At 43.5% G+C, this 26,449-nt stretch overlaps 1 protein-coding gene across 4 annotated transcripts in view; it reads right to left on the reverse strand.

Moving 5' to 3' along the window:
• Positions 1-6,030: 6,030 nt before the first annotated feature.
• The window catches only part of METTL8 (methyltransferase 8, tRNA N3-cytidine), a 28,081-nt gene continuing 7,662 nt past the window's right edge, over positions 6,031-26,449 (reverse strand). For 3 of the 4 annotated variants that reach the window (XM_083412371.1, XM_083412373.1, XM_083412372.1), the window contains 8 exons: positions 24,039-24,130; positions 19,995-20,320; positions 18,559-18,608; positions 15,636-15,699; positions 13,317-13,456; positions 10,619-10,725; positions 10,461-10,526; positions 6,031-7,712 (listed from right to left, as the gene is read on the reverse strand). In XM_083412371.1, coding sequence (XP_083268497.1) covers positions 7,558-7,712; positions 10,461-10,526; positions 10,619-10,725; positions 13,317-13,456; positions 15,636-15,699; positions 18,559-18,608; positions 19,995-20,320; positions 24,039-24,130 — 1,000 coding nt within the window. In that variant the 3' untranslated portion in view covers positions 6,031-7,557. Of the gene's footprint in view, positions 7,713-10,460; positions 10,527-10,618; positions 10,726-13,316; positions 13,457-15,635; positions 15,700-18,558; positions 18,609-19,994; positions 20,321-21,301; positions 21,363-24,038; positions 24,131-26,449 lie in introns of those variants that run through there. The other variant, XM_083412374.1, reaches the window with a different exon arrangement.

A 26,449-nucleotide genomic window follows, 5' to 3' on the forward strand; every position in this document is an offset into this window, starting at 1 on the left:
GGGGGGGGGGAGAGAGAGAGAGAGAGAGAGAGTGTGAATGTGGCTGCAAACCTGTACCTGCTTCCATGGGAGTAAGGCTCATTGAACTCAAGGGGACCTATTCTGAGGAGGCATGCACAGGATTGGTCCCCTGACTGCCTATAGGAACAGAGGACTCTTTCGTCTGACACTGGCATACAACAACTATATTTTGCAAAGGCACATGTTAAGATCTTTCGTATCCTTCGTCTGATACCTGCATACAGTAGCGGTATACAACAACCATACTTTGCAAAGGCAGATGTGGAAGATTACAAAGAAAAGTTCATCTTTTGCAAGTACTGCTCTTTAAAGTTGTTACGTTTGACACTTGTATTCGCTAAGACATACGTGGAACACAAAAGCTTCTATTTGGACATTACGTATATAAGAACTGATCTACAGTGGTGCCCCGCAAGACGAATGCCTCGCAAGACGGAAAACCCGGTAGACGAAAGGGTTTTCCGTTTTGGAGGTGCTTCGCAGGACGAATTTCTCTATGGGCTTGCTTCGCAAGACGAAAATGTCTTGCGATTCCTGGTGTTTTTTTTTCGTTCCCCACCCCCTTTTTCTAAGGCACTAAGCTGCTAATAGCCTTTTAGCAGCTAACCCGCTAATCCCTTAAGCCTTTAATAGCCGCTAAACCGCTAATAGCGCTAATCCGCTAATGGGCTTGCTTCGCAAGACGAAAAAACCGCAAGACGAAGAGACTCACAGAACGGATTCTTTTCGTCTTGCGAGGCACCACTGTATTTGTATTTCCAGTTCTAAATGTCGGTCCTTAATTGCTTCTACTCAATTAGATAAAAAGAGTTATGTTTATATGATGTATAAAGAATTTATATACAGTGGTACCTTGGGTTACAGACGCTTCAGGTTACAGACACTTCAGGTTACAGACTCCGCTAACCCAGAAATAGTACCTCAGGTTAAGAACTTTACCTCAGGATGAGAACAGGAATCGTGCGGCGGCAGTAGGAGGCCCCATTAGCTAAAGTGGTACCTCAGGTTAAGAACAGTTTCAGGTTAAGAACGGACCTCCAGAACGAATAAAGTTCTTAACCTGAGGCACCATTGTAGTTAAACATTTGCCATCATTACCCTAGCAACTTAGTCTCTGCAATGACACGTGATGTTAGGAAACAAGAAGCAAATAGCTGTCCAACCCAGGCAGTAAATATAAATAAATAAAGGCAGGAAGGAAGTGTGTAACTCCTCATGTGAAAAAATCTATTCTCTTTCCAGGAATCTGTCAATCTTGATGCAGTATAGTTTGCACTATTGCAACATTGAAAGAAAAGGAAATAGAAAGACTTTGTGAATAGCCTCTTCCCTTTAGATATCAGCCACCCAATGCACACACAAAAAGCAGCAACAGACATACTTCAGGCTCTTGGGATCTACGTTGTTGTTGTTGTTGTTGTTGTTGTTGTTGTTACATGCATACATAATTTTATTTGTGTGCCACCTTTCCATAGTTCAAAGCATGCTCAAGGCAGCTTACAACATGAAAAACTACATTAACTACAACATAACAAAAGTTGTCATAAACAGTAAGTCATAAACATTAAAAATTACACAACCAAGTTGGAAATTCTCCACAAAAACCACAAGAAGATCTAAGCTAAAGATACAGAAAACCAACAGCAACAACGTCCCTGCCAACAGCACTCTGGCCCAAGAGTCTGTTCAGCAACCTCCGTTTTTATAGGCCAGATGAGATTCACAAACTGGAGCCAGGATTGGAGTTATATGCTCAAACCGACTTGCCCCAGTGAGCAACCGGGCAACCCAATTCCACACTAGCTGAAGTTTCAGAGGCAGTCCCATGTATGTGTTGCACTAATCTAACCCAGAAGTTACAGATAACAGAAATTACGCTGTCCCTGTCCAAATAGGGGTGCAGCAGCTGGGCCACAAGCCAAGGATGACGGAAGGCCTCAAGTGACAAAAGTGGATTTAGAAGCACAGTGGTACCTCGGTTTAAGAACAGTCCGGTTTAAGAATGATTTGGTTTACAAACTCCGCAAGAACGGAATCCAAACGGTGGAAGGGCACCACCTCATTAGGGAAAGCGCACCTTGGTTTAAGAACAGTTTTGGTTTAAGAACGGACTTCTGGAACGGATTAAGTTCGTAAACCAAGGTACCACTGTACTCCCAAGCTATGTGTTATGTACTGAAGTTCTCACCCTGGGCCAGCAGGGGGATACTGTAGATAGTTTTTACTCAGGTCCACATATACAAATAAGGGATCGAAAGTGACGTTCAGTGATTGGATAGTTACAAAAAGTTGTTACAGTTATGTTGTACTGGAGCTCTATATAAGCAGGCTGGCTGAACCCTTCAGTTCAGTTCTGTTCTGGCCTGTGAATAAACAAGAGCTGTTTGAAGAATCGCTGTGTCGTCTGATATGTTCACCCACAACTTAACACTACGTACCCACTGCTTCAGAGGGTGTGGAACCCCCTCAAAGATACATGTTGGTCCACACTGGACTGATCAGCCACTATAAATCCCTACATTTGTTTGATGCCCCACAAGTACTTAAGTTGCTGGCAAGCTTCCTTCCCTGGTTTTGCTGCATGGAGAGCGATTGTGCAAGTGTCTCTGGCGCCAACTGGCTGGTGTCCATTACTTCATTAACTAGGTCCATGGCTCCGCATCTTAATTATACGCTTCCTGAAAATGTAAGTGTTATCTGTGCTCTGGTAACTTCTGGGTTAGATTAGTGCAACACATACATGGGGCTGCCTCTGAAACCTTATTCCCCTCAGCGGTTAACAAGAACCATTTCCATCTCACTTCATCCTGTCAAATTTATAAACAAGGCCACCAGCACCTCTCTCCCAGGCTCGATTAAGATGTGGCAAATTTGCACAGGAAGGGTATTGATTTAAAAATGTAACTTTCCATCAGTGACAGAACTCCACTTTCCTCCTTTAACAACATATTAAGATAGAGGGGTGTTTTAAAATAAAAGACACCGTGCTTGCCGTTTCAATCTAAGGAATACTAGGGTTTTGCCCCTGCTTTTCACTGCACTGTAGGTTTCAAATGGCCTAAATCAGATCAGAATCTGTTCCTAAGCCTTTGGACTAATTCCGTTTCACAAGAGGCTGCCTTACATTTCATTGTTTCAAAGCAAAACAAATATTCACAGCATCCAATAGTCTTTCTCTAGGTAAGTCAACTAGCTGTTTGTTTTTTAGTCTTTAAAACATGCTGCAATGCTGTTCATCGCGGCTGCCTTTTTTGTTTTGGAACTGCTCCTATTTCCCCTTAAAGCTAGCAGAGGTAGGATAAAAACCAAAGTTTTAAGAAGGGGCTCCTGCCAAAAACACCTATTGATTTCTGTCAAACTCTTATAAATTCAATGTGGCTTGTGTGACTTGCTTTCCTCCCTCTATGTGTGTGTGTGAGAGAGAAAGAGAGCACTCTAGTTTAAAAATAAACACAATTTCACACTTTGAAAGCGGTAGCATGGTGTCCTTTTCAATCTACTAATTTGTGTTCACACATTATTAACAAGTATGGCTTGTTTATCTGGGATACAAAACTACCACTGGTTTATTTCTATGTAAAGTCAAGCCTGGATTATACCCAGTCATGGCTTCAGTTCTTCAGTTTTGACTGACCCAAAGTCCCTTTGCTGATTAAAAGTTAAGCTACAGAAAGGAAAGGAAATAAATTACAAAGGAAACCTGTTTTTTTCCAGTTGTTCTTCACTTTAGACCATCAACAAACCTGGCTGTAACCCCAGGAATCTTGCAGTGCTGCAAACTAGACCTCTGTACGATTACATAAGACAATGGTAGTTTTGTATAATAACTTGTATAGAATCGCAAAACAGAATCTTCAATAGTCCAAGTCCTCTTGCCCCCCCCCACAACACTCCCTTTTATTTGAGCATCTGAATTTCCCCCCAAGATACAGCTGGAAAAAATGGGGTGCTGGCTGTATCCAAAATTATCTGTTATCTTAGTTTTATCATTTAAGACACAAGGGACTCAATGTTCATATAGGATCCCCTCCCATCTTTAAAAACCCAGTGTTAATATGGATATTAATAGAAACATTTTACACAAAACATTCCATTTCAAGGGTTAAAAGCGTATGTTCATGCCTATCATTCTTTCTTGGCAAGAATGACAGCACTGAAAGATTTTGTGGCTACGCAGAGTACAAATCGGTGTTTTAAGAAATATCTGTAGGTCCTTCTTAAAAGTCAAGAAGCGATGTCTCACGTTTAAGTATTTTGCATTCACTGAGCACACTGAACTGGTGGAAGTCCATGTTTGTCCAGATATTAGCTTCAAGATCTATGAAGAAAGCTGTTTCCTTCAATCATGGCTGGAGTTAAACCCCATTTCGTCCAAAAAGAATGCCTGCTTGTGTGTTACACTAACCACAAATTTACTGGGTACGCAGTCTACAGTTCCCATCACGCCCGATCCTCTGGTGAGGAGCTGGAAGTCCAAACAGCATCTTCAGGTTCCCCATTCCCGCTTTAAACTATTAATACGACTGTAAACTTGCTTTCTCTGAATGTGTATAGAACACACAACATTGCCGTGTTCCTCAGTTCACGCTGTCAGCTTCCATGAAACGAGACAATACATAGCTGATCAAATGTGAGAAAACCACACAGGATGTATGTCTTCACTTATGATTCAGCGGTTAAGACGACAGCTACATAATACAACTAGCATTCTGAGTCTACTCCTCAAAAACGCTCAAGACAATTTCTATTAGCTATGGGCATTAAGCAGAACAGTACAGCAGAAAACTCCCGGCAGTAATAAAAACAGTTGAATATGAAGGAATACGAGTGTAATCCAGCACTCCAAGGCTGCACGCCTAACGTCACTTACCTGAGAGTAAACCCCACTGAATTAAACAGGATTTAACTGTAGACGAGGATAGTGCTGCAAGATTTCAAACATGGGTGTCTAAAGTTAAAAAATTAGCCTGAACCATGGACTCATTCAACTGGATCCAACCTTGCGCTCGGAGGAAGGAGCGGAGAGGTGATCTTTGCCAATTCCTCTTGCAGATCATTGTGCTCTTTCCGCCCCACAAAAAAGCTGTTATGAAGAAGAAGAAGAGTTTGGATTTGATATCCCGCCTTTCACTCCCCTTAAGGAGTCTCAAAGCAGCTAACAATCTCCTTTTCCCTTCCTCCCCCACAACAAACACTCTGTGAGGTGAGTGGGGCTGAGAGACTTCAGAGAAGTGTGACTGGCCCAAGGTCACCCAGCAGCTGCATGTGGAGGAGCGGGGAAGCGAACCCGGTTCCCCAGATTACGAGTCTAACGCTCTTAACCACTACACCACACTGGCTCCATAAATCCTTATGGAGGACCAGGGAACCATCTGGGACAACACAAGAGGTAGTGCTGGGATCTGGAGGTAGGGGGAACTAGCAAAAATCCCCCCTCTTCCTCAACTGAGGAAATTCTCCAGGATCCTGCCATGAACTGAAGGAACCCTTCAGTTCGAGACGTGTGACATTTCCTAGGTCTCATATCTCTCAGCCTCCGTTCCCCACTGTGGAATGGCTTTTGTTGTTGTTTAGTCGTTTAGTCGTGTCCGACTCTTCGTGACCCCATGGACCAGGGCACGCCAGGCACTCCTGTCTTCCACTGCCTCCCACAGTGGAATGGCTAGGGGCGAGTAAAAAGCTAAACATTATACAGTCAGCAACTTTTCTGCAGGGCTGTAAAATGCTGAATGCTTAGTACAGGCTGATGACTAATTTTCCAAGTCCAGCCAAATAATGAAAGCTCACCAAGACACAGTTACATAACCACATAACACTTCCATGGCGTTTTAGAAAGCGGAGATAGAGGGTATAGATGAGCTCTCTCATAGCTCTGTCCAAGGGCACATATGGGAATTGAATGATCCCCACTTCTGCCTTTTCTTCTCCCCTTAGAGCAGAGACCTATTTTTTTGTTACTGTCAAAGTACCATGTGCATGGCGCTGCATAAAAAGTAATTAACACACTACAACATTTTCTGTTTTTTATTAATTCCAAAAGATTGCATACCAGATACATGATTCCATATGCATGTACAGTTCATACTATTACATCCATTCTTCTTATGCTTCATATAGCTCACCAAACAAGTGTAAAAAAAATGATTTGATTAAAACAAGTGTTCCAAAAGCACACAAACCAATTCCAGTTTGCTAAAAAAAACACCACAACAATCTCAAACGTCCCTTCCTTTCTTTCAGGATATTTAACCACGTGTCAACTTTGCAAATGGCCCAACTGCACTGGCTGCCAATTAGTTTCTGGGCTCAATTCAAAGGGCTGGTTTTGACCTATAAAGCCTTAAGCACCTCAGGACTGAAATACCATATTTTTCACTCTATAAGACGCACCAGACCACAAGACGCACCTAGTTTTTGGAGGAGGTAAACAAGAAAAAAAAAATTCTGAATCTCAGAAGCCAGAACAGCACGAGGGATCGCTGCGCAGTGAAAGCAGCAATCCCTCTTGCTGTTCTGGCTTCTGGGATAGCTGCGCAGCCTGCATTCGCTCCATAAGACGCGCACACATTTCCCCTTGCTTTTTAGGAGGGAAAAAGTGAGTCTTCTAGAGCAAAAAATACGGTACCTAAAGGACTGCCTCTCCCCATAGGAACCTATCTGGACCCTGAGTTCATCTTCTGAGGCTCTTCTTTGTGTGCCTTTGTGTCCAGAGGGTGGCAACATGAGAACAGGGCCTTCTCTGCAGTGGCTCCCTGTTTGTCGAATGCTCTCCCTGGGAAGGATTGCCTGATGCCTTCATTATAAAGCTTTAAGGCACTAGGCAAAACGTTCGTCTTCAACCTGGCCTTCAGCTGATTAACTTCCTTTATCTGTTTAAATGTATTTGTGGGAAGGGGTGGTTTTGCTTTCTTTTTCCCACAATAACGCTTTTACTCCCCTTTCCAGCTTTACTTCTCTGCATTCATTCCTCACCTCCTACCAACCTGTTGGCCAATCCGAAGGGCAGGACAGCTCAGTTCAACTTTCTCTTTCCCGTAATTGTTTTGGTCTCCTCCTCTTCCTCCTTCCCCTCTTTTAGTTTTAAAGTTTCATTTTCCCTTTGGTCTCTTTTTCTCCACCTTTAGTCTTTCCCCACCCCACCTTCACTATCAAAATCCTGACCCGAACCTTTAGCCCTCCAGCGATCTTTTGAATCTCCTGGTCGGGACAGTAATTAAAAAGCAATTGCTTTCCAGCAATGAACGTAACACAAAAGCAGCCGAAACCGTTTCATTCACAGAATCACAGAATTGTAGAGTTGGAAGGGACTATGAGGCTCAACTAGCCCCTGCAATGTAGAAATTCCTTCCCAATGTGTGTGCAAAAGGCAAGTCACAAACACACACGCACTTCTGGGTTGTGTCCAATTCACACCGACATATGCGGAAATGGTAAATAAAAGTGTTTCTGCTCAAATGCATTCCTGGTTTCTCAGGACGTTGGAGGGGAAATGCCTTCTCAGGCTAAGAGTTGTGTTCACCCGCAGCATTTTCTTGCCTACTCTTGAGTCAGCTCCCCTTGCTTTTGGAACTTGCCTTGAATCCAGACCCGATGGATCTTCACCTTCTTCTTCCTGTTCACTTGCAGACGTCGATCAAGCAGGTTCTGCACTTCGGTTAAGCCCGCCGAAGAGAAAATGCTGTGTATTTCATCTGTGTTTTGTAAAATAAATAGCCAAGTTACACTCATTTAAAACAGTGCAATAACAATAACAATAATAATAATAATAATAGATCTATGTAGGATGCTGCTAACAAAGTCATGGATTACAGCAGGAGTAAAATTGCACCCTCAGGATTTCCTGGCACTGCAGGATTTCCTTATGTTCCATGTCTTGTGTTGCAGCGGATTGACTTTTCGTTAATAATAATAACAATTTATTACTTATACCCCACCCATCTGGCTGGGTTTTCCCAGCCATTCTGGGCGGCTCCCAACAGAATAATAATAATAATAATAATAATAATAATAATAATAATAATAATGTGATAAAACATCAAGCATTAAAAACTTCCCTAAACAGGGCTGCCTTCAAATGTCTTCTAAAATTTCTGTTCTCATCCTGAAGCAAAGTTCTTAACCCGAGGTAATATTTCTGGGTTAGAGGACTCTGTAATCTGAAGCGAATGTAACCTGAAGCGTATGTAACCCAAGATACCACTGTACTTACTACTTATAACCCGGCCATTTGGCTGGGCCTCCCCAGCCACTCTGGGCGGCTCCCAACAGAACATTAAAAACATGATAAAAGATCAAACATTAAAAACTTCCCTAAACAGGGCTGCCTTCAGATGTCTTTTAAAAGTCAGATAGTTGTTTATTTTCTTGACATCTGATGGGAGAGCATTTCACAGGGCAGGCTCCACTCCCGAGAAGGCCCTCTGCCTGGTTCCCTGTAACCTCACTTCTCGCAGTGAGGGAACCGCCAGAAGGCTCTCAGCGCTGGACCTCAGTGTCCGTGCTGAATATTGGGGGTGGAGATGCTCCTTCAGGGATACTGGGCCTTCAGTCATACACAGGTATACACAGCACACCTCACTCGTGTCTGCCTGCCTGCGCTGCCACTGGCAACTGGGAAGCCGTGACGTATCGCCAGCTCCTCAGCTGATACATCACGATCCTGAAAGCCAGATATCGCCCAGCCCTAGTTCAGAGTATGTCAGGGATGGAACATGCTCCCTCTTTCTTGCTGTTCTGAAAGCCAAGCAGCGGACATCAAGGCGGGGAAAAGGAGACGCATTTCACGGCGCCACATGAATTTCATTACAGAATCTCATGCCCGGTGGTGTACGAAAACTCATCAGTCACACCAAAGTTGAAAGACCTCTTTGGAGGCGCCCGTTCTCCTCTCCCCTCCCAAAGCTTTCACAGTTAATAGAAAATATTATGGGAAGCAAATGTGAGTTTGGTCACATCTCATAATCCAGAAGAGAAAGACCTCTGTGGGACTGATTTAAAAGCACACACACGCCGAAACGCCAGCTAATTCAGAGTTAATTAAGCATGACAGACAGGGGCCTAGGACAGGACTCCACAGAAAGAAAAGGGATCTCGTGCCAAGTTGAAGCCTCTTCCCCTGTTGATGCAGACGTCCATGTGTGCCCCACAGTGTGTGCCCCACACTGCTGTAAGACCCCCCCCCCCAGCACAACCGGACAAAACACCACATGGAATTAAAATACTGCTCTCAACAATGTACTGCGATCCAACTTCTCCTCTCCTCCCAAAGTGTTATTTTGAATGCAATAGTTGTACTCTACTGGAAGAATCCCATTATTATATATATAGTGTTTCTCTCAAAACGGTTCATGCAGTAATACAACATTTTCATTTTACCGTATTTTTTGCTCCATAGGGCACACCGGACCATAGGGCGCACCTAGTTTTTAGGGGGGGGGGAATAATAATAAAAAAATCCCCCCCCAGCCCCAAAGAGCAAAGAAGTCAAGACAGCGAGCGGGATCCATCCCGCTGGCTGTCTTGGCTTCCTCTTTAGCCACGCGCAACCTCTCCAGCTTCGTTTTTAGCTGCGGGGCTGGGGCGGGGGAAGATCGGGCTTCCCCCGACCCCAGCCCCCAAAACAGGTAAAGGAGAGGCTTGCGGAGAACAGGCTGCGTTCCACAAGCCTTTGGAGTGCGGCGGGAACTCCCGCCGCACTCAGAAGGCTTGCGGATAGCTGCCTGAAGCCCGGTGAGCACATCGGCAGTTGGCGCTGCGCTCCCCGGGCTTCAGGCTTCAGGCTGCCATCCGCAAGCCTTCAGAGTGCTCCGAAGGCTTGCGGATAGCTGCCTGAAGCCTGGAGAGCGAGAGGGGTCAGTGCACACCTTCTCGCTCTCCAGGCTTCAGCAAAAGCCTGCATTCGCTCCATAGGACGCACACAAATTTCCCCTTCATTTTTGGAGGGGGAAAATGCGTTCTATAGAGCGAAAAATACGGTAAGTGCAAATTATCAACTGGCTTTCAGGATCACACCTGAGCCAAGGAAAACGTTTCTACAAACAGCCCATATTTGGCTGAGCTTTCTCCTCATGTTCAACCAAAATCCACCCACCTGTAATAGATTATTTTGTTTTATTGAGCCTAATTTAACTGAGTCTGCATACACGCCATACATTTAAGCACGTGGCTTCCCCTAAAAAAAATTCTGGGAATTGTGATTGACACCCTCACAGAGCTATAATTCCCAAATGAGAGTTCCCAGGATTCTTTGGAATGACGTGTGTGCTTTAAATGTATGGCAGCCCTGATCTCATTGGAGATCAGCGGAGAATAAGGTTTTGCCCTTTGTCCTGAAGAGCAAATGTTCCTAAACCAAAGTGGGTCTTGGAATAAATCCATGAAGAGAGATTATCTCTCTGAGGTAAACTGGCACTCCTCAACCACAGTGCTGGCCCAAATACCTTTTGTGAAGAAATAAGCTCTGGTGCCGTCGCCTCTTACGTAGAAGTTCTCCGACAAGCAGTGGCCTAATAGGAGAAAAGGAAGGCTAGATTATTGCATCCCTACTGAGGACTCACAACAAGTAGACAAACAAAGCAACTGTCTCTTTGAGAAGCACCTTTTTTGAAACGAAGCTGAGAAGCGTCGTATCTTCCGTAGTCCCGAAAAAGAATCATTCCTCCAGGTTTCAATAATCTGGCCAGCCTGTTTACAACTCCTTGGATCCTGTGAAAATAGAATAGCCAGCCACACACACACACACGATCAGGGTGTAATTCAAAAACACAAAACACTAGCTTGCCCCTGACAACACATCCCTCTAAGTGGCATGTCTGCCTTATGAATATGTAGCTTTTCCTTCCAAAAGGCGCCTTTACATAATTTTATTTTGATATGTCTACAAAACCTACTTCTGCTTACAGTGGTGCCTCGCAAGACGAAAAGAATCTGTTCCGTGAGTCTTTTCGTCTTGCGGTTTTTTCGTCTTGCGAAGCAAGCCCATTGGCGGATTAGCGCTATTAGCGCTATTGGCAGTTTAAGGGCTAAAAATGGCTTTTTAAGGCTTAAGGGATTAGCGGTTTTGCTGCTAAAATGCTTTTAGCAGCTTAGCGCTTCAGAAAAAGGGGTTTTGGAGCGGGGGAAAAACCCGAAAATTTTCGTCAATTTTCGTCTTGCGAAGCAAGCCCACAGGGAAATTCGTCTTGCGAAGCGCCTCTGCAAACGGAAAACCCTTTCGTCTTGCGGGTTTTCCGTCTTGCGAGGCATTCATCTTGCGGGGCACCACTGTATTTTATTCTAACTGCAATAACATGACTCGCAAAGTTTTTGTTCTTTTTTTTTTTGTCTTGTTTGCATGTTGTATACGCTCAACATTTCTTTGATGAAAATAAGGACATCTTATTCCATAGTAGTAGTAGTAGTAGTAATAATAATATTAATAATAATAATAATCTGCTAATAATAATAATAATACTCTACCTATCTGACTGAGTTGCCCCAGCCACTCTGGGCAGCTTCCAACATATATAAAAACATAACAAAACATTAAACATTTAAAAACTTCCCTATACAGGGCTGCCTTCAAATGTCTTCTAAAGATTGTATAGTTACTTATCTCCTTGGCTCGGCGGTTGCATAACCCCATACCCTCTTAACATTTCTCCGATGAAACCTAGGGACATCCTAAGGAAAAATGGGGCATTCCAGGGTCAAATCAGAAACCGGGACAGCTTCTCTAAATCCGGGGCTGTCCCTGGAAAATAGGGACACTTGGAGGGTCTGATGATGTTGTTTTTGAAAACTCAATAAACCCTTAAAAAAAAAAAAAAAAGCATTCATCTTGATTCGTTTGCACAAAGCTTGTGGGGAGATTAGAGGACATTGTGTCCAGCAATTGTCACTCCACACTTCAGAATGTAATTTCCTTCCACTTTCCTTATCACAGAAAGTTCAATGTGGGGTGAACTCAAGAACACCAAAGCATTTTGAATTCCACAACCTGAATTTGCCAGGGCGTGACTGAACCCCACCCATAAAACAGTGACAGGTTGTAAGTGCCCTAAAAACTAATCAGGTAATAATTTAAATGCTGGATGAAGGTTCTTACATGAAAAGAACCCTCGTGGCCTTTTGCACGTTGCCTGCTAAAAAAATTATTTGCCTCTTCCTCACCCCCACTCCAAACCGAGAGCAGTATTTTTTATTAACAGGCGCTTGTTCGGGGGAATTTCTTTAAATATTTAGGAAGATTAGAACAAACAGCTATCTTTTAGTGCTTTAACCTTTGGAATTAGGATAATACTATGATAAGGTGAGTGGCGAGAGAAAGAACAACAGTGATTTTAGGATACAAACTGCAGCTCGGACCTAATTTTGGCATACTTATTCGGCAACCAGTTTCACTGATTTCAGTGGAACATACATGTTTATTTAAAATACTTCAATACATTGTTACACACTGTTCACCTAACAATGTTATCAAAAGTGTAATTATTACAATCAGGATAAATGTTTGTTGGTTTGCTGGTTTGTTCTTTGTTTTTCTTTTTTCTATTTGTTTGTTATAAATCTGGATAACTAATAATTTTTTTTGGGGGGGGGAATAAAACAAAACACTTATATACAGCCTTTTGCAGTATTAGAATTGAGGGATATTAATCACAGCAGCCTTCGTCAGATTACCTGACGGTGGGGGAACAAAACAGGACGATCTACAAAGGCTAATGGTGGAAATTTGCACAGAAAACCTGAAGGTTTGCGGCTTAAGAGTTAGCAAAAGGTGCAGGGAAGAGATATTTCTTCCCTTTCCCCACCCGGGCTTGGCAAAGTATTCTTTTGCCTATGACTCATCACCCGCTTGCCTCCCGAACAAACAGGAAGAAATGAGGGAAATGCGATTTTCTCTGAAAGCAAATCAGAAAGCTCAGCTGTTTGGAGAACAAAGCTGGGAATATCTTTGGTGCATGAAGGTGGCCATTTGGATTTCGCCGGTTTCATTTCAAATTTTTTTTCCAAGGGGAAAAGAAGAAGTCATCTGTAATATTTTGGAAAGACCCGCCATCTTTAATAGGCATGCATTTTGCCAAAGAAGCCTCTTCTGAGGGAGACAAGGAGCCTCATTAGCGAAGCGCTCTTTCGACCGGCTCTCGCTGTGAACGGGAGAGGATTGGGATTTTAAATGCCCAGCATGCAAGTGAACCGGAGGACTCTTCAGTAATAAATTCACCCTCTAAAGATAGCCCTGAAAGCCACTCCAGATGAAGAGAGACATTTAGTGTGCTTGGCTCTGTCCCCCACCTTTCCCAGCCTTCGTTTACCTGTCAGGATGAACGGAAGACAGCACAAATATGAGGAGAATGACATCTAGGCTGTCATCTGGGAAAGGGTAGGGTGAGGCATCATCACACACGTCGTGAACAAAGGCAAAACACCGGGAGGAATCGATGAGTGGATGTGACTGTTAACAAGTCCCCCCCAACCCGAAAGAACAAACAGAGAGACTCTCAAACTACTTAGAATCTGTTTCCTATGACACAGAAACACTCCCCTCAAAATCCCCCCTCCTCAGCGATTCAGATTTCAGAAAAGCAAAAAAACAACCCACCACATTTCTAAGGACCAGTTTATACAAAAAACAGATATAAAGCTCTCACCAAAGTACCGCGCTTTCCCGTGTACAGTCATACCTCGGGTTACAGATGCTGCAGGCTGTGTTTTTTCGGGTTACGGACGCGCGGGAAACCGGAAGTACCGGAATGGGTTACTTCCGGGTTCTGGTGGTCACGCATGCGCAGAAGCGCTAAATCAGACTTTGCGCGTGCGCAGGAGACCAAATCGCAACCTGCGGATCACGTTCGCAACACGAGCATCCACGGTATAACACCCCCGCATGTATAAGACTATGCATTTTGGGGGACTAAAAATTTAGAAAATGGGAGATTGCCCTGAGCTTTTTTAATATCACTCTCCCGCATGGCCGACGCTAGCACTCGTGTTATAATCTAGTGGTATAATCGTAACATTTACAACCAGATGAAGGATTCATTTTTGGAATAAAAAAATTTCAGAGTAGCTTTTACAGTTATATCAAAAATTACTGGTTTGGTTATACTATTAGAAATACATAGACCATTAATTATGAAATTATTGTGAGGTTTAATAAGTTAACTGTTTATATTTGCACAACTTTTCCGCTGTACTTTATCGGAAAGAATAAAATAATCCTTTCCTTAACAACAATTTAAACAATTTGTTCAACTAAAACAATAACATTATAGCATGCTTGTTAACTGATGTGGTTAAACATTTTTATTTTTTAAAAAAACTTAGACTGAGTTTTAGCACACATGAAAAACTTAAAACAAACCCTTATTTCCTGACGAATAGCCTTTGGACTATAATGTAACTTAAATAAAAGAGTATCTTTAGAAAGATTTTTCCTCCAAAAGCAGTTTATTTTAAAAATCCAATTTAAATTTTTAAATCTGTTTTTTTAATTTTTGTTATGTGAATGGTGCTGCCATAGGCTCCAACAGGTACCAGCCCCAAACCCAGACGTGCATCTTCCAGGCCACACTTGTCACAAAAATGGGATGTCCCAGGCAGTTGACAGGTATGTGCCATGGACCCCCCTTGGTGTGCGGACCACGCATTGGGAACCACCTCTAGAGCAGGGGTCAAAAACCTTTTTCAGCTGTTGGCCGGTCCACTGTCCCTCAGACCATGTGATGGGCCGGACTATATTTTGGAGGGAAAAAAGTGAACGAATTCCTATGCCCCACAAGTAACCCAGAGATGCATTTTAAATAAAAGGACACATTCTACTCAAGTAAAAACACACACTGATTCCTGGACCGTCCGCGGGCCAGATTGAGAAGGCGATTGGGCCGCATCCGGCCCCCGGGCCTTAGGTTGCCTACCCCTGATCTAGAGGTTAGCACCACACCTGAGAAGACCCTGCTCCACAATACCACACTCCAGTCAGCAGAAGCAAATTTTGAATGATGCACGTATGGAATAAAATCTGGGAGGAAGCATGCCTCCAGGTACCAAGGTCTCAAATCCTCTCTAGGGCATCATCTGGAAGCACCCACTAGGCAGGAGAACGTATGAACAAGTTCCACACGCACTACTTCATTGCAAAAGGAACTAGAATTCCAAGCTGTTGCAGACTTTGAGCTCTATATCGGTAAAGGTAAAGGTACCCCTGCCCGTACGGGCCAGTCTTGACAGACTCTAGGGTTGTGCGCCCATCTCAATTAAGAGGCCAGGGGCCAGCGCTGTCCGGAGACACTTCCGGGTCACGTGGCCAGCGTGACATCGCTGCTCTGGCGAGCCAGAGCCGCACGTGGAAACGCCGTTTACCTTCCCGCTAGTAAGCGGTCCCTATTTATCTACTTGCACCGCGAGTGCTTTCGAACTGCTAGGATGGCAGGCGCTGGGACCGAACAACGGGAGCGCACCCCGCAGCGGGGATTCGAACCGCCGACCTTTCGATCGGCAAGCCCTAGGCGCTGAGGCTTTTACCCACAGCGCCACCCGCGTCCCTCTATATCGGTACTGATGCCTATTTCACTAGCTGGCGAACCCAAGGATTAAAGGATGCTCTCGCAAACGAATCGCCACGTTTTAAATACCTTGATGAGCTCCACCGCTTCTGAAGCAAAATCGCAGCAATACAGAAAGACTCCGGGATGGTGGCTGGAGAAAGAAACAAGGGAAATATCAGCCCCATTAATTGCTTTTGTGAAGCGATTTTCGCCGGGGATCCATCTGCAGGCATAATCAGATCACCTAAACCCAGTTCTTAGGAGATGTGGAAAAGGCAGAGGGATGCGAACGGGAAAGTCGACAGTGGAGGTGGTTAAACGTCTTGCTGGGAAACAAGTGAAACGCTTACTTCTCCAGCGCTCCTTCCCCACTAGGCCATTGCTTTGTCTGTGACGAAGCTGCATTTGGTAGCCGTTGCACAATATTATAAAAGGTAAAGGGACCCCTAACCATTAGGTCCAGTCATGACCGACTCAGGGGTTGCGGCGCTCATCTTGCTTTACAGGCTGAGGGAGACAGCATTCATCCGCAGACAGTTACTCCAGGTCATGTGGCCAGCATGACTAAGCCACTTCTGGCGAACCAGAGCAGCGCACGGAAACGCCGTTTACCTTCCCGCCGGAGCGGTACCTATTTATCTACTTGCACTTTGACGTGCTTTCGAACTGCTAGGTTGGCAGGAGCAGGGACCGAGCAACGGGAGCTCACCCCTCGCGGGGATTCGAACCGCCGTCCTTCTGATCGGCAAGTCCTAGGCTCTGTGGTTTAACCCACAGCGCCACCTGCGTCCCTGCGCAATATTATAGAACTGAGCAAAAAGGAAAGGGATTTAGCTAGAAGAGACCTTTCTATTCCACTTGCTAGTATCGCAAGGGAATGTGGTCCTCCAACACCAGTCCCAGCGCAAACTGTCTCTATTCAATTTCTGAATGAAAAACACAGGCTGGCTCCGATACAGGGGTAGCTTCTTCCCCCGCCTCCATCTGCTACAGAGCCAACTCCAAACTCCCTTGTGTGCTCAAGATTACCGGACACCAAGGACATAAGGCAGCATTCCCCAGGACAGTCGTACCTTGGATCTCAAACGCCTTGGCTCCCGAACAAATCAGCTCCCGAACGATCGAAACCTGGAAGTGAGTGTTCCAGTTTTCTAACGTTCTTTTGGAAGCCAAACGTCCAACGGGGCTTCCGCGACTTCCGACTGGTTGCAGGAGCTTCCTGCAGCCAATCAGAAGCTGTGCTTTGGTGTCCAAACATTTTGGAAGCCGAACAGACTCCGTTTGACTTCCGAGGTACGACTGCACCAAGAACAATTGCCAGTAACTACCACTACTGGCTGCACATAGAGAAGGAGACATTTTGCCTAGAAGGAACTGCATTGTTTCACTTGAGGAAGAGCTGAAATAAAGGGGAAAATTTTTTTTGGATCTGGTTTGCTCTTAAGAACCAGCAGCAATGTCAATCACAACTTTTTAATTTTCACTGATTACTCTGAAGCGTGAATGGAACAACCACAAAGAGCTGGAAATACCGCTGACCAAGAGCTTTTCGGCGCATGCAGATTTTACAAATTATGAACACATTACACCGGCTATTTCTTGACAGCGCAGGCTTCTGATTCATTTGGAGTCCAATTCATGGTACAGTGGTACCTCGGGTTAAGAACTTAATTCGTTCCGGAGGTCCGTTCTTAACCTGAAACTATTCTTAACCTGAAGCACCACTTTAGCTAATGGGGCCTCCTGCTGCCGCTGCACGATTTCTGTTCTAATCCTGAAGCAAAGTTCCTAACCTGAGGTACTATTTCTGGGTTAGCGGAGTCTGTAACCTGAAGCGTCTGTAACCCAAGGTACCAATGTACAGCTTTGGACATATGAAGGCCAACGAAACTTCGTACCCAATGGAACATCTCATGCTATCATCACCTACAGCAGGGAAGAGTAACCTGTGGCCCTCCAGATGTTGTGGGAAGCCACGAGAGGTCCGGAGGGTGGCAACACGAGGACGGGCCTTTTCTGCGGTGGCTCCCCATTTGTGGAATGATCTCCTCGAGGTGGCTTGCCTGATGCCTTCATTGCATATCTTTAAGGGCCGGGAGTAAACGTTTCTCTATAACCAGGCCTTGGAATGATTAAATATTATATGGCCTTTTAAACGTGGTTTGTTTGTTTTATGGAGGGGGGTTTGTGACGTTAACATATGAGAGTGCTGGAGGTGAAATAGTTAAACAGGTTACCGAATCAGAACCCAGTGGGGCGGAGTCAGAGGGACTATAAAACCAGCTCTGGGAGGGGCAAAGGGGGAGTTCGTTGGGAGGTTGGTTGGAGTGGGAGTGAATTGAGATAGTCTGTGGGTAGGTTGAGTTAGTGTAGTGAAATAAGCTGAGTCAGGAACAGTTAGGAACTAGGAAGACAAGTAAACATCTGAGAGGCGGTTTAGTGAGTGAGAGCAGGTAGCGGAAGTTGTAGGTCTGCATAGGCACCCCATGAATGTAATTGACCGATACCGTTTATGAAACCACACGCTTGTTAAACTGCAATAAATAAACAGAAGTTTATGTTCCAGTTTAACCCTGACTGGACTCAGTATTGTTCCAGGTAGGGCCTGGGTGGTGGCAGCGAGAAATAAAGTGGTGGCACAGGGATCAACAGACGGTGAAACGTCCGGGGACCCTGTGTGATCGCCACAGGGTTATTGGGGTTTTTTTGGTTTCTTATTACGTATTTTGTGTTCTCATATCGTATTTTTATGTTGTGAAGTGCGCTGTGATCCTTGGATGAAGGGCAGTATACCAATTTAATAAATTATAATAAAAACAACACTCATCAGAGCCAGCCAGCATGATCAAAGGTCAAGGATGATAGATAGGAGTTCTGGGGCAAAAAACTTCGGGAGGACCAGAGGCTCCTCATTCTGGAACAATAGTGAAAATTCTTAGTAGGAGTTACGGCAAAGCAGCTGTTCCCTCCTCATTACTGTAGGATGTAACTTTTTATCTTTTTAGCTTACCGAATCACTTCCAAAATAGGGAAAACACTGTTACCAGCACCACAGCCAACCTGGTAGTAAAGACAAAAGCAAAATATTAAGCTGATCACATTTATAAAAAAAATATTTTCCAACATTTGGGGGAGGGGGCGAGAACAGACTAAGAATTAAACTTTAAAATATCTTCAGGGAATAGTTCTGTGTGTGTCCTCCTTTTTTCACAAGGAAGGGCTTCATCTTGTTTGATACACCAAGAAATTACTTTACTCTGGTAGCCACACACAAAATACTGATTTGTTCCAAAATGCAGCTGGCATTTTCTCTCTCTCTTAAAATGCATTAGAGTGGCTATGCGTGCAAAGGGATATAGAAAAGATGCAACCAGCTCCTAACCTCAACAGAGTATCATGAAATAAGTTAGAAGAGAAGACATATTTAAAGAAACTTGAGCAATTGCCTTTAAACGCTTCTTTAAAACTTTAAGGGGACCCAAGTTTTCCCAGACTTTGTTTTGTAGACTGCTCAGTTTTGTCTGTCGTATATGGTTGGGGGGGGGCAGCGAGAAGGGGGATCATTCTTCTGGCAAGCCCAAATGCTTGCCCTGGCGGAACGACTGCCTTTGCGCAATACTGAACTCCCCTTCCCCCCACCCCAAGTTTCCATCTTGTTTCCATTCAGTTTTTAAGGCACAATTTGCTTGAATGTTGCTTGCCTCTTTGCAGTTACTGCATTCCTATGGTAAACCATTCATTGATATTTTTTTTTTGCTATTTTAAACCGTCTAAACATTTTATAAATGAGTAAGACTGTGCTACCTATCAGATCCCAATACTGTGTGGGAAATCTTCAAATAGGACCAAAAGGTTTAAAAAAACCAATGGGATTTTAATATCATCATCATAATTTATTAACAACAACAACAACAACTTTTTACTTTTATCCCGCCCATCTGGCCGGGCCTCTCCAGCCACTCTGGGCAGCTCCCAACAGAATATTAAAAGCACGATAAAACGCCAAACCTTAAAAATTTCCCTAAACAGGGCTGCCTTCAGATGTCTTCTAAAAGTCAGATAGTTGTTTATTTCCTTGACATCTGGTGGGAGGGCGTTCCACAGGGCAGGCGCCACCACTGAGAAGGCCCTCTGCCTTAACTTACAGCAGGTGAGTCAAGAAAGAGGTAACTATTCACAAGGCTGCATATGGGTTGGATCCACAGGAACACACGTGGAACAGGTTAGAAGGAAAAAGCATAGGTTGACTCCCACCGCCCCCAAAATAAGCCTCTCCCAATGATCAGGAGGCCTTGATTTATGGGTTGGGCTGAAGGGGAAAGGAGGATTGCTAAAACAAGGCAGAGTACAAGTCTCAAGATCAATCCAATTTTTGCACTTCTGCATAAGCATCAAAAACCCCAGGAGAATATGGTGTTGGACACAGAATAGAAAGGTCTACCGTACCTCTAATATTCGGTAAGAAGAATCACCGCCAGGGAATTGTTTTCCAGTGTTCTTGACAACTGGCTCATCAGCTGCAGAGTTATCATAACATGCGCTCAAAACGGAAGAAACTTTTGCAGCAGAATCATCCTCACAAAGATGGTGGTCTTCAAGTAAGCCAGTACATCTCAAGTTTTCTGTAGTCGCTTTTCTACAAAGGTCTGATTTTCCTTCTGGGAGAATTTCTGGAAATTCCACGAACAACCACTTGCGATCTCTGAAAAAATGGTTCTTGTGGATCTTGTAAAATTCATTCCAATATCTACTGGCTTCTCTCTCATACTTTGCTAGATTTAAAACCAAAACCAAAAAGAAACCAAGAAACCATAAGCATAAAGAATCGCTGGCATAAAAGAGTGGTGGTGGGGATAATTAAAACTAAACATTACTGATAATGAAAGGTAAGGATGGAGATTTCAAATGATGGTAGGCAACCTGAATATTACTAAGACCTGCACTGGTATAAGGACCGCAGCTAATTTGAGTTTCCTGCAAAAAATGATTTGCATCAAGGTTACAGAACGATAGGATTTTGAAAAATCAACGTAGCCTTAGTCAACTTTGTTTAGTCAACAGAATTTACACACTGTTCAATTGCAATAAAACTTCTAAATGGTTTACAAAAACCAAAACATCAAAATTATCAAAGACAGTTAAAAACAGCATATAAAAGATAATTAAAATCAACAATAAGCTAAACGAAGATTAAAACACATGTGAACGTTCTACATGTAAATAGGTGAATTTTGACCCAAAGCAGTATTTTCACTAAATCCACGAATGAGCATTGCTAGAAGACAAAACAGAAGAGATGCAAAAGTATTCTGGATCGCATAACTTGAGTTCTCACCAACGTGATCCTCACACCTTTCCCTTTTCTTTGTAGTAGACAGAACACAAGGGAAGCATCCAGTATATCTGAAGGAGCGTCTCCACCTCCATTGTTCTACCTGGACACTAAGGTCCAGCTCTGAGGGCCTTCTGGCGGTTCCCTCACTGTGAGAAGCCAAGTTATAGGGAACCAGCCAGAGGGCCTTCTCGGTAGTGGCACCCTCCCTTTAGAGAATTATGAAGTTGTTGTGAGATTTAATAAGCTAACTGTTTATATTTGGGCAACTCTTCCGCTATACTTTATTGGAAGGAGAAAAATAATCCTTTCCTTAATAACAATATAAACAATTTATTTAACTAAAACAATAACATTATAGCATATGTATCCATGTTTGTTAACTGATGTGATGAAACAATTTTTAAAAAAAAAAACTTACACTGAGTTTTAGCACACATGATAAACTTAAATCCTTATTTCCTGATGAATAGTCTTTGGTAAACAGAAAACTGTTTAGAAAGTTTTTTCCTCCAAAAGCCGTTTATTTTATAAATCCAATTTAAATTTTAAAAATCTGATTTAAATTTAAAAAATTCATTTAAAATGTAAAAATCTGATTTAAATTTTAAAAATCTAATTTAAGTTTTTAAAATCTGATGTCTGAGAAGAGTGTGGGAACGGAAGACTGTCTTATCTCTTCAGCCTGAGAATGTTATTGTACTGTACTTTCGCTTTTGCTATATGCTTTCTGTTTCTGCCGGAGTTTGGAGAACACAGAAGCAAGCATAACATGAGGTATGACTGTACTGAAGAAACTAACATACAACAATGCATTACATTAGGCGAAATTGCTTTGCAAAAAAAAAAAGTATGAGGTAAAATTGCATATAAACGTGTGTGTATTTGGAGCAACTCACACAAAAATGCAATTGTTAATTTTTTTATGAGAACTTTTTTTTTAATGGCAAACTGATGTGGAAATGTGGCAAACTGAAGAGTGGAAAAATGAAAAACTGGGAGAAACAAGAGTTGGGCGGATTGGCCGTCTCTAGCGAGGAATAACAATCCCACAATTAACACCCATCTGGAAGCACTGCTGATCAGACACGGCTGCCGGCTTTCGGTTGCTATTCGCTTGGCATTGTTTCAGGATGTTGCCTTTTTGCAGCATCCTTCAAAAGAGAGGAAATCAGAACAGAGCAGCGTGTAAAGTCGCTAAACAAACACTACATTCTTCTTTTTCCTTTTAAACGCAATAGCCTCCTCTTTGCCTAATAAGCATGCTTGAAAAGCAGCTGACCATGTTAATAAGCAAAGAAAGTGCTCGAAAGTCTATCAGTTTATTCATTCTCGCTCTTCCTTTTTGTACCAAGGTCCTTCACAATGATCCTTTTTGGCAATGCTGCAGTATGTTGGAGGAACACTGCCTTTTATTTATTGCTTCTTCTTCTTCTTCTTTTTTACAGTGATTTCCAATGACCTAAAATAACCTACTCATTAGTTTCAGCTCGGCTCATTGTTAACAATAAATAGGTCAAAATGTGCTGCCACATGCAGAAAGAAGATGAAGCTTTGAGAGGAAGCATTATTGGCAATGCTCACCTAGTCCCATTTTAAGCATGCAGGCATTCATAAGAGAAAGAATGGCTCCCTGAGTCCAATATATCTCAGCCATAAGCTACTGCCTGCACTCTACTTATTTAATTTCCAGCGAATGCTAACCAGGCTTCAATTAATCTTTAAAAGAGTAGGAAGAATGTCAAACGAGGCAAATTTGCAAGTCTGCACTTATTTCAGAATTGAAGCTGAAAAGATTATACGAAGAGTAAACTTTGAAGACCTAGAGGAACTTCATTGGCCAGGTGGAAAGGGAGAGAAAGGATGGATGCATATATATATATATACACAGAGAGAGAGAGAGAGAAACACAAAACATGGTTTTCCACAATGAAGAGAAGCAGCAAGATTCACCGCGGCTGTGGCAGTTTTGCAATGCAAAGCAACGCATCGCAGGCCTTATTCATCCTTGCAAGAACCTTTCGTTCCAGGTCTCCAGGTAAATGCAAACGTCAGCCAAAGCGATGCCGGTTGGCTCTCAAGGAGTGGCTACAGAATGGTGTCAAGGATGCATGAGGGGAAATGCACAGGTGCGCCACACAATGCAGTCAGGGAATACACTGAAATGTGTGACTTCCCAGGGTCATCCTGGCACTGCATGTGCCCTGCACCAACCTCGCCACTAAAACCGAAAACTAAGATCATGGCCACTGGCCAATAGAAAGGGAAGAAATGGAGGCAGCAGGAGAGGCTTTTTAAATAAACACAGTCTCACTATCTTGCACATGTTTTTCCTCCCCGGCTTGTCAAACTCTGGAGGTCCTCCTAAAAGCTCATCTGCCTAACATGCACAGAGACACCAAAGAGGACTGTACCACATGGTATATCTGCCTGTTCCCCATTAACCTAGATTCCACTACTGCAGTTACCCACACACAACAACAGAATGACTAGGCAAACAGTCTATTGCCTGAAGGGAGGATCAAGATTTTTTGTTGGAAAAATAATTAAACGGGTTCATTTCAGATCTACAGATTCCCATATCAAGCTGAGGTTTATTAATTCTGGGAAAAGATACATCGACAGATCTTTTAGAAAACCAAACACTGGCATTCAATTCATGTAGCGACCATGTACATGCTGTTATCACCCTGAAGGTCAACCAGCTGTAGAAAGCAGGAGAGTAACGCCAGATGTGCTTGGGAGGTCAGAGCGGAGTTAGATGTCAATATTTCGTGAGCCAGGAGGGAGCAACGTCCATATATGTCACCGTCAACACAGTCGTACCTTGGATCTCAAACGCCTTGGCTCCTGAACAAATCAACTCCCGAACGATCGAAACCCAGAAGTGAGTGTTCCAGTTCCCGAACGATTTTCAGAAGCTGAATGTCTGGCGCGGCTTCTGATTGGCTGCAGGAGCTTCCTGCAGCCAATCGGAAGCCGCGCTTGGGTTTGCAAACGTTTTGGAAGCTGAACAGACTTCTGGAACGGATTCCATTCGACTTCCAAGGTATGACTGTTCAGCGCATAGGAAAAGAAGGAGATGGTGATGCTAAGGATTAGCACATAAACAAAAGGGTGGGTATATTGCAGTTTTAATTGTTCTTAGGGAATTTTACCTTGCAGCTCTGGTTGGACTCTGATGAGTGAATTCTCTGCGGCTTTTTCCTTGGCTGTTTCTTCTTCTTCCTGTGACCACTGCATGTGGTCCCTGCAAGGGGGAGGGGGGGAATTGCAAGGGGAGGGGGGGAAAGGATGTCTTTTATTTTTAAAAGCTTCCGGAGTCTTGTCTTTTCTTTTCTCCCCTTAAGCACCACATGTAATCAAATGCATTGTATATTCTAGATTCCATTAGCTGCTCCCCCACCCCACCCCTGCTTCACTCTCCCGGGTCTTTAAAGTAGGCCTTGATGCCCTCTGGAGCTCCTGTCATTCTTATGCTCCATTCTTTTGCTTTGTGGAGAGTTCCAGAAGGCTCTGCGCTGACAAACTCCTTGTACTGCCCTCTCCTCACGGTCCACGGCAGCATTCGAATACCTCTGTGGTGTGTGTCGCCTTTATAGGACATTCCGCAGCCTTCTGGAGCGAGCGCCAGCGGAAAGTTTGTCCTTCCGCAAACATGCCATCTCTCCAAAACGCAAGCCCGTGCGATCGTGATAGGGTCTGTGCCGTTTGATTCCCGTGTAATAAGGGCTCATTATCTCCTAAAATGACACACGTTCCCTGTCATGTGCCAGCTGCGCTATGCGGCTGCCATTCCACCACAGATTTGTAGTTATCAAAACATGGTCGCCCGGCGAGTCAAAGCATGACATACAGATAAGTACAGAAATATACTTAGTAAAGGTGTGGGTAATCCGATAGAGGAATGTTGCAGCTGGTTTTGTTTCTGAAGAAATACTTGTAATTGCTCCCATGTGTTGCCAGACCACTAAACACAACCCAAAACAGCAACCAGAGGTGAGCTGCAGGGAGCTTTTAATTATAGAGCGCAACAGATGGATTTGAGTGGGATAAAGATTTAAATCTCCCTATGTCAAATAATGGTGTTCTAATGTTAGCCAGGCCTCAGTAAAGCATTGGAGCCGCGGCCACGCCACAGTATTGCGCCAAAACAAGAGTGGAAAAATGCTGAGCAATGCGAACTATTCCCTAGGAATTTCAGTGCCAAAAATTCAAAAGGGGCTGATGACTTAATGGCTATGTCCTAAGGCATGCCACAGAAGCAAGTAAGAAATATAAACAACCTCAGATATGCAGATGACACAACCTTGATGGCAGAAAGTGAGGAGGAATTAAAGAACCTTTTAATGAGGGTGAAAGAGGAGAGCGCAAAATATGGTCTGAAGCTCAACGTCAAAAAACCGGAGATCATGGCCACTGGGCCCACCACCTCCTGGCAAATAGAAGGGGAAGAAATGGAGGCAGTGAGAGATTTTACTTTCTTGGGCTCCATGATTACTGCAGATGGTGACAGCAGCCACGAAATTAAAAGACGCCTGCTTCTTGGGAGAAAAGCAATGACAAACCTAGACAGCATCTTAAAAAGCAGAGACATCACCTTGCCATCAAAGGTCCATATAGTTAAAGCTATGGTTTTCCCAGTAGTGATGTATGGAAGTGAGAGCTGGGGCTGATGGGAGTTGAAGTCCGACGGTATCTGGAGGTCTGCAACCTGCCCATCCCTGACTTAGAAGGAGCACAGAGCCAAACTGCTTGCCTGGAAGTAGGGAAATGAGTCCCATACAACTTGCTTCACTCATCCCAACCTAACAAGAGCATCAAGGTCTTCCCACAAGGTAGGAAGAAGGAAGTAAGGGCTCATCTCGTATTATGGTATGGATACGCCCCTATCTGGACAGGGATAGCCGAACTACTGTTGTCTATGCTCTGGTAACCTCAAGGTTAGATTACTGCAATGGGTTATACGCAGGGCCGGATTTAGGTTTGATGAGGCCCTAAGCTACTGAAGGTAATGGGGCCCTTTATATGTCCAGATGCCCGTTATATGTTCAATTGTCACTGTTTTTTGTATTGCATATATGCTATACGGTAATTTATGGACCTAATAGGTATCTAAAGCCATTAGCACATAACAAAATATGTTATTTTATCAAAGTAATTGTTGAAGTGAAATACAATTAAGAAGTATATTAATAGTGAAATACAATTAAGAAATATATTAATAGTGAAATAATTATTAAGCTCTAACTTAAAATGATTTTTTTATTCATAACAAACTTAATAATGCAAACACATTGGCATTTGGCAATAACAAAAGATCCTTTAGAAACACAATTTACAAAGATTCATAATTTTTTTGGGGGGGCAAAGGTTGGTATATAAATTCAATTAATAATAATAACAATCTCAACCTCCTGCTACTAGTACATCCATCATTTATTTCATAACATGGCTCTACTTCATGTTCTATTTTTAAAAGTTAATGGAACATGGATGGTAGCCGTTCTTGTGATGGTGAAACAAGTGCCCACTCAAATTTCCTGGAATTGGTAAACAGATATATATC

This window comes from Podarcis tiliguerta (assembly GCF_965153285.1).
Source record: "Podarcis tiliguerta genome assembly, chromosome: 1".
In the NCBI taxonomy this organism is placed as follows: Eukaryota; Metazoa; Chordata; class Lepidosauria; order Squamata; family Lacertidae; genus Podarcis; species Podarcis tiliguerta.